General features: G+C 43.8%; 1 protein-coding gene across 6 annotated transcripts in view; it reads right to left on the bottom strand.

The window, feature by feature from the left end:
• QSER1 (glutamine and serine rich 1) overlaps positions 1-14,338 on the bottom strand; it is a 91,466-nt gene extending 77,128 nt beyond the window's left edge. For 5 of the 6 annotated variants that reach the window (XR_007156125.1, XR_007156126.1, XM_047877014.1 and 2 more), the window contains exon 1: positions 13,846-14,338. Coding sequence is in view for 3 of the 6 variants with exons in the window: in XM_047877014.1 (XP_047732970.1) it covers positions 13,846-14,036 (191 nt within the window). In the remaining 3 variants the exon portion in view is untranslated. Of the gene's footprint in view, positions 1-12,007; positions 12,110-12,793; positions 13,445-13,845 lie in introns of those variants that run through there. The other variant, XM_047877015.1, reaches the window with a different exon arrangement.
• Positions 14,339-15,028: the final 690 nt, after the last annotated feature.

The raw sequence follows: 15,028 nt of genomic DNA, 5'->3' as shown, positions 1-15,028 counted from the left end.
GAATACCAAGCAGGCTCAGCACTGCCAGCACAGGGCCCCACGTGGTGCTTGATCTCATAAACTGTGAGATCATGATCTGAACTGAAACCAAGAGTCAGACACTTTAACCAACTGAGCCACCCAGGGGCCCCAGACTCAAAAGTCTTTGAATAAAGAGGCCAAGTCCCCATGAGGGAGGACCGCAGTACATTACTGAAAATGTATACTGTTAATCTTTCTCTCAGCCTTCTCCAAAAGGACCTATGTATGTATTGCCTTTTACCAGGGTAACTGTATACTGGAGAAAAGGAAATAATGTCAGATCTTTCAGGAACTACTGGATGTGGGCTATAACCTGATGCTAATTCCAGGAGACCCAAAACATCACTGTAGCCCAGTAGGGGCTTGGGGCGCCTGGTGGCTCAGTCGGTTAAGCATCCAACTTCAGCTCAGGCCATGATCTCACAGTTCGTGGGTTCGAGCCCCATGTCGGGCTCTGTGCAGACAGCTTAGAGCCTACAGCCTGCTCCTGATTCTGTGTCTGCCTCTCTCTGCACCTCCGCCACTCACACTCTTTCTCTCTCACAAAAAAATAAACGTGAAAAAAAAAATTTTTTTTTTAAAAAGAGTAGGGGCTTATGGAGGTCAGGTTCAAGTTCATCTCACATGGGTCTAGTGGGTCCTTGAACTCATTCTATGGTTATTTTCCCAGGTTGAGAATGCATCATTGGAATGACATACTTAGCAGCTCACAGAATCCCCACACTGATTCCCTGACCTGTGGTGTGAGGGTTATTATGGAGGATAAGGCCTAGTGGACACCATTAGAATTGCTTCTACCTCAAAAAAATTTAAACCAAAAGCAATACTAAATCCTCAGAGGAGCTGCAGGGATTGGTGCTACCAAGGAAAGGATCTGAATGATGCAGGGGTGGTGATTTCCACCGTATCTCCATTCATATGTATTTGGCCTATACAGAAGGTTGACGGGTCTTGGAAAATGACAGCAGATTGCTATGTTTAACCAGGTGGCAAATCCAACTGTAGCTTCTGTACCAGATGTGGTTTCATTGCTCGAGCAAATTATTACACATTCCCTAGTGCCTGGTATGCAGCTATGGATCTGGCAAATTCCTTTTTCTCCATACCTGTCCATAAGCAGTTTGCTTTCAGCTGGCAATGCCAGCAATACACTTTTACTGTCTTACCTCAGTGCTATATTGATTCGGTAGCTCTATGTCATAATTTACTCTGCACAGATCTTGATCACCTTGCATTGATAATATTATGGTGATTAGATAAACTGAACAAGATGTAGCAAATACCCTAGACTTACTGGTAGGACATTTATATATCACTGGGTGGAAAATACAAAATTCAGGGGTGTTCTACTTCAGTGAAATTCTAGTAGTCCAGTGGTATGGGATATGTTGAAATATCCTTACTGAGGTGATGGATAGGTTTTTTGTCTCTGGGCTTCATACAACTAAGAAGGATGCATGAGATGTACCCAGGGGACTTGGAGGCAACATATTCCTTACTAGGGTGTATGTTATTCTGGCCCATTTACTGGGTGACCCAAAAAACTGCTAGTTTTGAGTGACAAGAAAGGATGTGTAACAGGCCCAGGCCGCTGTGCAAGGTATTCTGCCACTTGGGCCATATAAGCCAACAGATCCATTGGTTCTTGAAGTGTCAGTAACAGATAGGGCTGCTATTTAGAACTTTTGGCAGGCCCTTTTTGGTGAATTACAGCCATAGATCTTTAGGATTTGGAACAAGGCCCTGCCATCATCTACAGATACCTACTCTCTTTTTTGAAAAACTGCTCTTGACCTGCTACTGGTTCTCAACAGAAACTGAACATTTAACCATGGGCCCCCAAGTTACCACGGAACCCAAGGTACCTATCATAAACTGGGTGTTATCTGATCCACCAAGCCATAAAGATGGATATGCACAGCAATACTCTATCATCAAATGGACATAGTACATAGCCTATCAGGCCCAAGCAGGCCTTGAAGGAAAAAGTTACATTAAAAAGTGGTCCAAGGGAGGGGCGCCTGGGTGGCTTAGTCGGTTGGGCGTTCAACTCCAGCTAGGGTCATGATTTTGCGGTTTGTGAGTTCGAGCCCCGCATGGGCCTCTGTGCTGACAGCTTGGAGCCTCCACCTGCTTTGGATTCTGTATCTCCCTCTCTCTCTGCCCCTCTTCCACTTGCACTCTCTCTTTCAAAAATAAACAAAAACAGGGGCGCCTGGGTGGCTCAGTCAGTTAAGCGGCCGACTTCAGCTCAGGTCATGATCTTGCGATCAGTGAGTTCAAGCCCCTCACCAAGCTCTGTGCTGACAGCTCAAAGCCTGGAGCCTGTTTCAGATTCTGTGTCTCCCTCTCTCTGACCCTCCCCCGTTCATGCTCTGTCTCTGTCTCTGTCTCTCTCTCTCTCTCTCTCAAAAATAAATAAATAAACGTTAAAAAAAAATAAAAAGAAATAGTAAATTAAAAAAAAATAAACAAAAATAAACAAAAACATTAAAAAAAAAAAAAAAAAAAAAAGAAGTGGTCCAAGGGGGCGCTTGGGTGGCTCAGTCAGTTAAGCATCCAACTTCAGCTCAGGTCATGATCTCATGGTCTGTGACTTCGAGCCCTGTGTCAGGCTCTGTGCTGATAGCTCAGAGCCTGGAGCCTGCTTTGGAGTCTGTCTCCCTCTCTCTCTGCCCCTCCCCCACTTGTGCACACGCACGCGCTCTCTCTCTCAAAAATAAATATTACCAAAAAAAAAAAAAAAAAAAAAAGTAGCCCGGGGGCACCTGGCCGGTTCAGTCAGCAGAGCATGTGACTCTTGATCTCAGGGTTGTAGGTTCAAGCCCCACCTTGGGTATAGAGATTACTGAAAAATAAAACCTTAAAAAAAAAAAAAAGAAGTGGCCGAATTCCCCATGGTCCCCATTCCTGTTACTCTGCCTTCTCTCTCCCAGCCTATACCCTTACAATCCATTGAAAGAGGAAAAGACTTAGGCCTGGTTTACCTATCTGTAAGATATGTAAGCACTAGCTAAAGGAGACAGCTGCTGCACTACAGTCCCTTTCTGGGATATCACTGAAGAACAGTGGTAAAGGGAAATCTTCCTGGTAGGCAGAACATCAAGCAGAGTACCCGGATGTCCATTTTCCTTGAAAAGAGAAATGGCCAGAAGAGCAATTATATATTGATTCAGGTGCTGCAGCCAATGGTTCGGCTGGATGGCCTGGGACTTGAAAGGAACATAACTGGAAAATTGCTGACAAAGAAAGTATATGGATACACACCTGAATGGGCAAAAAAATCGAAGATTTGTTTTCTGTGTGAATGTTTGCCAAAAGGTGACCTTAACAGAGGAGGATTTTAATCATTAAGTGGATAGAATGACCTGGTCTGTGGATATCAGACAACATTCTTCACCAGCCACTCTGGGCTAATGAACAAAGTGGCCATGGCGGCAGGGACAGATGTTATGCATGGGGTCAGCAACATGCACTTCCACATGTTAAGACTGACGTGGTTATGGCCACTGCTGAGTGCCCAATCTGCCAGCAACAGATAACGACACTGAGCCCTTGATATGGTACCATTCCGCAGGGTGATCAGCTACTGGTGACAGGTTGATTACACTGAAGAGCTTCCATTATGGAAGGGGCAACACTTTGTTGTTGCTTGAATAGATACTTACTCTGGATGTGGATTTCTGCCACAACTATCATCTGTGGACTTATGGAATGCCAATGCCTGATCCACCATTATGGTATTCCAACACAGAATTCCTTCTGATGAAGGAATTCACTTCACAGCAAAAGAAGTGCAACAGTGGGCCCATTCTTATGGAATTCACTGATTTTACCATGTATCCCATCATCCTGAAGCAGCTGGCTTGATGGAATGGTGGAATGGCCTCTTGAAGACTATTTAAGCACCAACTAGGACTGGGGCACCTTGAGGACTGGGGCAAGGTTCTCTAGAACTCTGTATATGTTCTGAATCATCATCCTGTTGCCTAGTATTGTTTTCATGGGCCTAGGAATCAAGGGAGAGAATGGGAGTGTCACCACTCATTAACATCCTTAGTGAACCACTAAGTGAAATTCCCTGTTTCAGTGACTTTATGCTCTGCTGGCCTGGAGGTCTAAGATCCAGCAGGAAAAATGCTTCATTAGGAGACCCAACAATGATTCTACTGGACTGGAAGTTAAGACTGCCACTCGGCCACTTTGGGCTTCTCATGCCTCTGAATCAACAGACAAAAAAAGGAATTCTTACTCTACCAAGGGGAAATTGAAATACTCTGCAATGCAAGCAATGATGAGTATGTATGGAATACAGGAAGTCCCTTAAGGTGATGCTCAAGTATTACCATGCCCTGTGATTAAAGTCAACGGAAAACTAAAACAACTAAGTCCAAACAGCACCATAATGGTACAGGCCCTTTAGAAATGAAGGTTGGGTCACCCAACCAGGTAAAGAACCACAGGCAGCTGAGATACTTGCTGAAGGCAAACAGAATGGGTAGTGGAAGAGGTAGCTATAATACTAGCTATGAGTATATAACCAGCTAAAGAAACAGGACTATAATTGTCATGAGTATTTCCTCCTTATTTTGCTTATGTTTTTGTGTCCATGTATATTTGTTTTCTTTCCTCTTATTTCCTTATCATGTGACATAAGATGTACTGATTTTCTATCACAGTACTTACGTATTATTAATTTTACATTACAGTATTTAAGTTATAGGATATCAAGGAGAAGAATAAACATCACTCAAGGACTTAATCTGCTCTCCTGGGGAAGGGACTGGCAGGTTTTCAGTTGTACACAGGATAGTTGTATCCTGCTAGAAAAAATTATGATCTTATTGTTATCTTTATTTGGAGATTAAGTAAAGATTAAGTAGATGCCTACAGGTGTAAAGATGACAAGGTCACCTTCACTGGCCACTGGGTACCCAGATTAAGCATGCTTCTGCCTCCTTTTCCCCAGAAATAAACTGCCCCCTGTTTCCTGCCTCACTGTGTGAGTTGGGACATCTCATTTTCTCCAGTCCTCACACTGGGATTTATGTCATGGGCTCCCCTCATTCTCAAGCCTTAGGACTCAGACTGAATTACACAACAGGCCTTGTCTCCAGACTGCAAAGAATAGAGCATGGAGCTTTTCAGCCTCCATAATCGTGTGAAACTATTCCTCATAATAAATCATACATGGATAGATACCACAATTATCATATATACATACATATACTCCATCCACATCCATTACAAATCATGTATTTCTCTGGAGAACCTTGACTAATACAACCTCCCTCCTGTCTGGACTGATGAATTGCCTCTCATTTGGTATCTGTGTTATACCTATGCCAATTTTTAAAAGATTATTTTAGAGAGAGAGCAAGTGAGTTGGGGAGAGGGCAGAGGGAAAGAGAGAGAATCCCAAGTAGGCTCCATGCTCGGCACGGAGCCCAACACGGGGCTCCATCCCACAACCCTGGACCTGAGCTGATATCAAGAGTTGGATGCGCAACTGACTGAGTCAGCCAGGTGTCCCTACCTCTGCCAATTCTAATGCATTATGTACTTAACTGAGAAAATAATATTACAACACTTATTTGCTCCTATCATCATCATCCTTCTCAAAAACCTTTCAAAGCTTCCTGTTGAGATGTATAGACTATACTCCGTAGTCTGTCATCAAAGCTGTCCAAGTCTAGCACTAATACACTGTGGTAGAGTGTTACTCTGCTGACCTCCCCAATGAAACACACCTTTGTATAGTCTTTCTCCCATAACTCTACACTGGGCCCAGAACTGCTTTGACCGTAAGTGATGCTATGTCAGTTTAAGGATCAGCCCTTAACTGGTCTGATTCCATTTCCTCCTTTTTAAAATTTTTTTTCTTTAATGTTTATGTTTATATTTGAGAGAGGTGGGGGGGAGAGAATGAGCAGGGAAGGGGCAGAGAGTGAGGGAGACACAGAATCTGAAGCAGGCTCCAGGCTTGACGCTATCAGCACAGAGCCTGACGTGGGGCTCAAACCCATGAGCAGTGAGATCATTACCTGAGCTGAAGTCAGACACTTAACTGACTGAGCCACCCAGGTACCCCCACTTCATGCTCATCCCTTATTCTATTCATGCAACATTAACAATAATTCAGGTCAGATGTATGTAATATACCTGACAAGGCTTCCATGATCCCCTTGAACTTTATATAATTTTTCCTTCTAAGTCCCCAAAGCATTTTGGTAACACTTAAAAAGAAACAAATATTCTGCTTAGTACTACAGGGCTTCAATTCATTTGCTGAATGTTTAGTAGACACTTATAACGTGCCTGCCAGACATTGTCCTAAGTGCTGACAATAAAGCTAATATTCTAGGGGTGCCTGGGTGGCTCAGTTGGTTAAGCGTCCGACTTCAACTCAGGTCATGATCTCTGTTTCACATTCTCTGTCTCCCTCTCTCTCTGCCCCTTCCTAACTCGCACTCTGTCTCTCTCTCAAAAATAAACATTAAAAAAAAATTTTTTTTTAAAACTAATATTCTATATAGTTCAGAGTGTGGATGCCATTCTAAACACTTTTCTGAGTTATTTCATTTAATTTTCAAGAACTCTGGAAAGTATGTTCATTTTGGGGTACCTGGGTGGTTCAGTTGGTTAAGCATCTGACTTTGGCTCAGGTCATGATCTTGTAGTTTGTGGGTTTGAGCCTCGTGCCGGTGTCTGTGCTGACAGCTCAGAGCCTGGAGCCTGCCACATTCTGTGTCTCCCTCTTTCTCTGCCCCTCCCCTGCTCATGCTCGCTCACACTCTCTTTCACTCTCGCAAAAAGAAATAAACATTAAAAAATTTTTTCAAAAATGCTTATTTTATACAAGCAACTCAGGCACAGAGAGATTAAGAAACTTATTTAAGATCATAGTGCAAGTGGAGTCAAAATAGAATCCCAAAAATTCTGACTTCAAAGTTTATGCTATCAACCACTACTCCAAGCTGCCTTCTACAGAGGTGAACAAGACAGACAAGATCTCTGTCCTCATGGAATATACATTCTATTAGTGGTAGTTAGTGGGATGAGGAAAGGGTAGTAACAATACATATATCACTACTTCAGACAGTGATAATGCTATGAAGAAAACAAAACTCTATGATATGATGCAATGATGAGAGGTTACTTTAGATAGTGCAGAGAAGGCCTTTATGAGGCCTGGGTGAAGACCTGGGTGTCCAGAAGAAGCAACAAAGCGGAAGACCTGTGAAAAGAATACCAGATAAAGAGAACAGCCAGCGCAAAATTCCTAGGGCACAAATAATCTTAACATGTTTTAGGAACAGACATAAAGCCAGCATGGCTGAAGGATGGTAGGGGGAGTAGAATAATGAGGTTGGAGAATTAGCTGAGGCTCAGATCACACAGGGCCTTGTAGGCCATGATAAAGACGTTGGATTTTCCTCTGAGTAACAATGGAAGGTTTTAAGCAGGGTCACAACATTACCTGATTTGTATTTTGCAATGTTAACTGGCTGTTGCATGTTTAATAAACTCTAGAAGGCTAAAGTGGAAACAAGGAAAGCAATAGGAGACACTCATAGTCCTGTGGGAAATTATGGATATGGAGATCAAACCAACAGGATTTACCGAGGGGATGAATATGGGCGGAAAGAAATGAATCACAGGTGGCTCCAGTCTTTTGGGCCAGCACTACTAAGCAAGTGATCTTATTTACTGAGGTTGGGAAGGTTAAAGGAGGACCAGTAGGGCATACGGTGATAACCATGTTTTGGATATAGTATGTTTGAAATACCTACTCAATACCCAAGTGGAGATGATGCGGAGGCACCGTTGTAACTAGATACGAATATAGAAATATAAATTTGAAAGTTAAATGATGTGTATGGCAACTTCACCCAGGATAAGTGAGGAGAGAAGGAAAAAGTCTGGAACTCCAAGCCCCTGGGCACTTCAACATTTAGAAACCAAGCAGAGAGGCAGCAAGTGATATTATCCTGTTTCCTCTTTGGATCACAAGTTCTTTGAAAGGCAAAGCAGTGTCTTTTTCTTTTTTTTTTTTTTTGGTAGCCTATAGAACTTAGCTCAGTAACAGAAACTCAAAGATGCTCAATACATTTTAATGAATGCACAAATGAATGATTTCTCAAGTTTTCACTGAAGAAATATATAATACCTGGGATAAAGCAATAGTGTCTCACGTACTTTGGGCACTCAAATATTTGTTTAATGAATGGAAAAAAACTTAGGACTAAGTTTTGCTAGATACAGTTTAGTATTCATTGTTCCAGAGAGCATAGCAAGGAAACGTAGAAAACAAGCAGCAGCCCACATCCTCACTTCTAACCAATGATAATCACAAATGTCCTAAGCCCTTTGTCTTGGTTCCTACTACAGGGTCAAGGAGTAGAAGCTGCAGCAGGAAGGAAAGGGCTTCCAATTCCCAAACTAACTCAAGAGTTCAGGCTTTTGTGTCATAAATATGTATTAAGCACCACCTATATGCCAGACACTAGAGTGAGTACTAGATACATAGCAGTACACAAAACTGTCCCTCAAAGAACTTGCATTCTAAAGAGGAAGGTATCTATTACATAAATAGCATATAAGTATATGATATTTCTAAGAATTATATTAAAGTACACTAAAATACAGTGTGAAAACATATATACCATTGCACAAAACAACATGGGACAGAGGTTGGAAGACAGTGAGTCTCTGACATAAATACCTTAAGAAGTCAGGTAAAGAGGGAGGGAAAGAGTGAGTTGTCTAAGTGGAGGTAACAGCATGTATGAAAGTTTTAAGGTAGGAAGGAATTTAGAATGGCCCAAGGAATTTAAAATGGACCAGTAAATGCAGGGCCATATACATTGTTTTTATAAATTTTAAAAACTTGATCCTAAGATGCAGGAGTAACCATGGAAAGGTTTTATAAAGCAAAGGGGCAACATAATCAAACTAGCAAATTTATGTTTAAAAAAAAAATCAGTCTGAATTCTCTAAGAGTTAACTGAAGGAAGAAAAGGTTCAAGATTGTTTAGTTTGGAGGAGACTGCAGTTATTGTGAAAAATAATGGTGGCTTGGATCAGGGTGGAGCAGTAGAAGGGAAAGGAGTAGAAAGAAGTAGACAATTTCAAGATATATTTAAGAGATTAAAAAAAAAGCAGGAGGGATTGGAGACTAAGCACACACAACTCCCAGGTTGACCTGGGTAACTATATGGACAAAAGTGTGACTTCCTGAGACAGGCCTCATTAGAGAAGCAGAGGTGAAATAGGTGGGGACAGCAGGAGTTCATCACTAAATGGTCCTTATATACCCAAGTAAAAGCTCAGAGAGGTAGCTGGTTATATGATTAGGTGATCAGAACAGGTTTGTGCCTTAGACATATACATAGGCATCTCCAGAGATGGTATTTAAAGTCATAGGCACGGAGCACCTGGGTGGCTAAGTCAGTCAAGCACCTGACTCTTGGTTTTAGCTCAGGTCAAGATCTCACGGTTTGTGGGGTTGAGCCCTACATCGGGCTCTGCACTGACAGTGTGGGCCTGCTTTGGATTCTCTCTAACCCTCCCCAGCTCATTCTCTCTCTCTCTCAAAAATAAATAAATAAACTTAAAAAAACAAAAGTCATAGCATGGATGTGATTATCCTCAGGAGAAAGCACAAGAAATTGTATCAGTTCAAAGTCCTGAGCAAGCAACACGTAGAGATCAGAAGAGGAAGAATTAATGAAGAACAGGGAAAAGCAGTGGGTTAGAAAAGTAAGAGGAAAACCAGCAAAGTACAGTGCTATGAAAGTAAAAGAAAGCATGTTTCAGGGCGCCTGGGTGGCTCAGTCAGATGGGCGACTGACTGCGGCTCAGGTCATGATCTCACGGTCCATAGGTTCAAGATCCGCATTGCTTTGTACTGACAGCTCAGAACCTGGAGCCTGCTTCAGATTCTGTGTCTCCTTCTCTCTCTCTGCCCCTCCCTTGCTCACACTCTGTCTCTCTCAAAAATAAACATTTAAAAGAATAAAAAAAAAAAAAAAAAGCACATTTCCCTTGGGAAAAAAAGGTCAACAGTGACATGAACACTGAAATAAGGATACTAATGATGGTAGGTTTCTAGGCCAGCTCTAAAAGCTCATTTAACCCATAATATAGGCAGATTACATTGTTAGACTATCTTACCATGAAGTAGTCCAATATAGTAATTAAACATGCAGGCTCCAGATCCACAATGCCCAGGTTTAAATCCCAGCTCCCCTATTTACTAGGTGCCTATAAATATATTACACTTAATTATACTTTGACTAAGTTATACTTAATGCCTCTATGCCTTAGTTTCCTCATTCATAAAAGGTAAAAATAATACCTACCTCAGAGGATTAAGATTAAGCATGTTTGTGTGTGTGTTTTGTGTATGCATGCACATATGCATCACTTAAAACAGTAACTAGCACAAATTAGCTCAGTAAATATATCTATTATTATTTACAACATGGTCTCTATGAGAAAATACTTTGTGAATAACAAAAGTTTGTTTGAAATAACCCTTCACTAATTTGGGATTGTCTCTACTCATAAATTGTGATCTTACAAGATCTTTTCCCAAAAGCCTTGAGAGAAACTCTAGATTTAAAACTTACCCCAAAAGTCCTCAAGATAGCTGACCAGTTTTAGAGAAGCTAATTATTTTTCTGGTTTTTGGAGGGGTACTTATCCCTACTCATTACACATTCTATACGATCAGAAAGAACTTATGTATCAGGAAATTTTAAAAACTGGTGGCAAAAAAATAGTCTGTTTCAAGTGACAAAATTACAAAAACAGATATAAACCTACTTTAAACAAAGCATTTTTATTTAGTCACTTTCTGGTACATATTCAAATACAAACATATCTATCATCACTATGATGGAAACAGCCTCTTGATGTTCTGTACATGATATAAATAACAGGTAGAGAAAAGGCAGCAGGTATGCAGCTTCCTGATGATCACCTTATTTCCAAAAGGTACAAAGGTATTTAAGACAACCCCACAAAAGTATTTCCAAATGCATGGTGATAAGCAAAGATATAGTCATTCAGTCCCTAAAACTAACGAAGAACACACCAAAAAAAAATGGAGATTTATAGGACCAATTTTTATCCCTGAATTTCCCATTTACTTAGCACGTATTTCAGATATATTCAGAAATATTCAGAAAATCCTCTATACACCCTAAGATAAACGGTTGGAGTTTCCCATTAGCTCTTTATTTTTTAATTGTAAAACAAGAGAAATACCTCGTATCTGATGGAGCTGTTACACCAAAAAAGTATTATTTCAAAGTAATGAAAAATTGTTTACCACGTTCTTTCCCATCAACTGATGAAAATGTTCCATCTCAGGACCAAGCAAAGACACAAAGTAGGATGTTAGATCCCATGTCAGTAACAACTGAATGTCATTACCATCTGTTCACTTCTGAATAGGTTACTGGAAACAAGGTGACAGACTAATTCTTTATGGATAAGTATCCATATATCATTACACTAGTACTCATTTGCACCTTCAAGAAGAAACTGCCGCAAAGGGGAACAAAAACATTCAACTGATATATGAATTATGAAAAAGCTTTTAAAAATGTTATAAAAATATGAATAGGCTTCTAAAAATGCAGAATAGCTAAAGACTTACAGGCCATATTTCAGATTCAGTATTTTCTATATAACTGAAATGAAAGAGGACATTGCACAATTTGAAGAATAAAATGAGGTACAATTAAGAAGTGTGCGTAGCCCTGTACAGATGGCCTGATCCTAACACAAGATGTTAACAAAGCAAGTTGGTGGGGGAGGGGGAAAACCTGCATGTTCTATGCTAAAATTTAGTTGACTCCACCCCCAAAATACATATTTTTAAAGGGGGGGGGGCTTAGCATTTAAGAATCAATAACTTCCAAAAAACAGAAAATAAATCTCTTTTAGATTACGTGTCCCAAATGAATCTACTTACTGTTTGCAAATGTGTTTGGGAAGTCATTCTTTGTTACTGTGATAAATAACATTTGGAAAATATGACAAGTAGATTTTAGTTTCTTGCCTCAGAAGTATTCTGCTAAAAGAAATAACAGAAATAACTAGGTAGAAATTGTTCCATTTACCTAATACTTTTAATTTAAAACATAAAAAATGATACACAAATACCTATCATTACTGTTTACTGAAGAGAAAGTAATTTTAATTTGTAAATTATCGTACTCAATGCAAAAGCCACTTGAAAAACGATAGTAAAATTAGCATCAAAAAAATCAATGGGAAAAGTGCCAAACATTTTTCATAAAACTCCCTGAAATGTCTTAATTGTATATAATACAAAGTTATGACTATTTCTGAAAAGTTTCAATTATTTAGCTCCAAATTGGCACATCACATTATTATTTTTTAAATCCCAGCTCTTTTAAACAAAGGACCTAAAATTTTCTAAGAAAGCTTATTTCCCTTTTCTTGAACCAAATTTTTCTCATTCTCTCAGAATCATCCCGAGGTAGTATTTAAGACAAAAGACCAGCTACTCTTCACACATTATTTTCCAAATCACGAACGTGGAACTTTGATAAAAACAAAGAAGATAATCTAGAACAGTGTAATATATAAAGTAAAAAAAAGTTCACTTCTGTTGTGACAATAGTGAAGAAATCTGATGAGATCATAAAGCCACGAAGCTTCCTGTTGGTAGCTGAGGATGAAGTCATTAGCAACCCAGGATTCCCTGGTCCTTGTAATCAGAAGCTGCACCTACCAGATTCTGCATTGTTCGGCAGAGGTGGCTTTAAAACACCCCGCTCCCGAATCGTCCAAAGCAGACCACGCCTTCCAGTTATCATTCAAATGGACCATTTCAAAGTGTGGCACTACTACACATTTCCCGCGAGCTTAAATATCTAGTAAGAGTCAACATTTTAGATTCTCTTGGTCATGATGTAGCAAAGATGAACTCTTGAACCGAACCCCACTCTACATAATGAACCGGGGTTTCAGAAGCGGAGATGGAGAAGCATGCTTCTGTTCTTCAACCTTTATGGCCTTCGCTGACCCCCCGCTCCAATTTCTTCCCAACTCTTAGTCTCCCCAAGATACAGAAGGCAAAAAAGATCCCTTACTTCCTGCTGTTGTTAAAAGGGGAGGAAACCCAACAGTAACTTTGAACGCGTGGAAGAGAAATAGCTTAGTCTTGGCCACCACCGCAAACATATGTCACCCAGCCCCTTCGCAGCTTTCGCGCCCCCCCAGGCCCTCTCCCGGGCCCCCACGCCCCAGGGGTTCTCCCGCAATCCAGCCCTCCCGGGTCTCCCAATGTCAGAGACACAGCTCGACGCCTCTTCCTCTCGCGCCTCCCCCACCCTCACATTGCCGGGGTCCCCAACCACATTGTCCATTCCAATACAATGGAATGTCACTGCCCGGAACTCCTCAGAGCCCCCCTCGGCCCCCCGGAGCCAGTCCCGGGTCTCCCTGATCGCCGAGTTCAGGCACGAACCCAAACTTCACCATGTGAGAGAGCCCAAGACCCGCGAGGTGACGGAGACCCACGACTCCCGCCCAGCCCTCCCTTTTACTCATAGTCCCCGAGCAGCCCCGGGCGCGAATCCTGCCCTGGGCGCCCCCACCCACCCCAAGACCACCTCATAGGAGTCATCAGCAGCCTCTCCCGACGCGGGCATGGGCTAGGAGAAGAGTGGAAGGCTCTCCGCCCGGCCCGGACCCCTGGGCGGCGCTGCACAGGAGCGAAGGCCCCAAACGCATCCCCGGCCTTTCCTGGCCCACGACGACCCCGCCGCCCACCCTCCCTACCTGGCCTTGAGGCTGGGGCTGCTGCCGCTGCTGCAGCTGCTGCTGGCGGCGGCGGCGGCCGCGGCTCGGGGTTCGTAGGCCCAGGCGGGGGCGGGGGGTGGTGCGGCGGCGCTGGCGGTGGCGGGGGCGGCGGGGGGCGCGGGCGGCGGCGGCGGGTCCGCGAAGCCGGAGGTCGCGTAGTTCCTGTCCATCGTGGGGGTTGCGTAGGGAGGGCGGGCAGCAGTGGGGGCTCCTCTAGGGCCCAGTGTGAGGGGGGCGGGAGGGGAGGGAGGGGGCGGGGGGAGGAAGAGGAGGAGGAGGCGGCGGCGGAGGGAGCTGCCCCCTCACATGGCCCCGGCGGGAGGACGGACGGAGGGCGCGCTGGCCGGTCTCTGCCGGGGGAACCCAGGCCGCGGCGCGCCGCGAGGCCCCAGCTGGGCGTCAGGGAAGCAGCGGCATCCGCGGCCGGGACTCACGGCGGCGGCGGTGGCCGCTTCGCCCCATGTTGGTGGATTTCCCAGGATGCACCTCCCGCCCCCCTCCGCCCCACGGCCTCGCCCCGCCTCCCCTCGGCGCCCCGCGCTCGCCGCTCGCGGGCCAGACGGGCGGCCCGCGAGGCCTCTGCCGCCACCGGCCGCCTCTCTCAGGCCAGCCGGGGCGGAGAAGGCTCGAGGCCTGCCGGCCCAGCCGGCTTCGGGGACCCGGAGGGCTGCCCGCCAGCGGTAGCCAACGGGCCGCGGACTTCCCGCCCTCGGCTGCTCCAAGGGGAGCTGTCCACGCTCGCCGCGTCCCGCGTGGGAAGGGGCCGCGCCTGCAGTTCTCCTAGCGCGAGGGAGGGGAAATTGAGCGGAAACCCAGCGTAGGTGCTACAAAGGGGGAGGCTTGTCAACGCTTTGCCTGGAGTTCGTTATTTGACCCTTCGAGTTATTTTCAGTGTCTCAAATACTCAGTTCCCACATCGCGATTTCTTTCTCTGCTCCCAGTCCCAAACCAGAAACAGCTGAGCGGGCTGTTTTACAGTTCCGTTTACTCCCTTCCTGCACAAAGCTTGCTGGGCTAGAGGACCCTTTTCCTGTTGTTAGGGGAGATTTATATTCAAAGAGATTCAAATTCAAACGTATTATTTTCCAATCCTCGTTGAAAAGACCTTTCCCAGGGGCTCCTATTAACTGTCCCCACCCCCACCTTAGGGATTTTCTCATTC

Source organism: Prionailurus viverrinus, chromosome D1 (genome assembly GCF_022837055.1).
Source record: "Prionailurus viverrinus isolate Anna chromosome D1, UM_Priviv_1.0, whole genome shotgun sequence".
Classification (NCBI taxonomy): Eukaryota; Metazoa; Chordata; class Mammalia; order Carnivora; family Felidae; genus Prionailurus; species Prionailurus viverrinus.
This window is presented reverse-complemented; position numbering and strand designations above follow the sequence as displayed.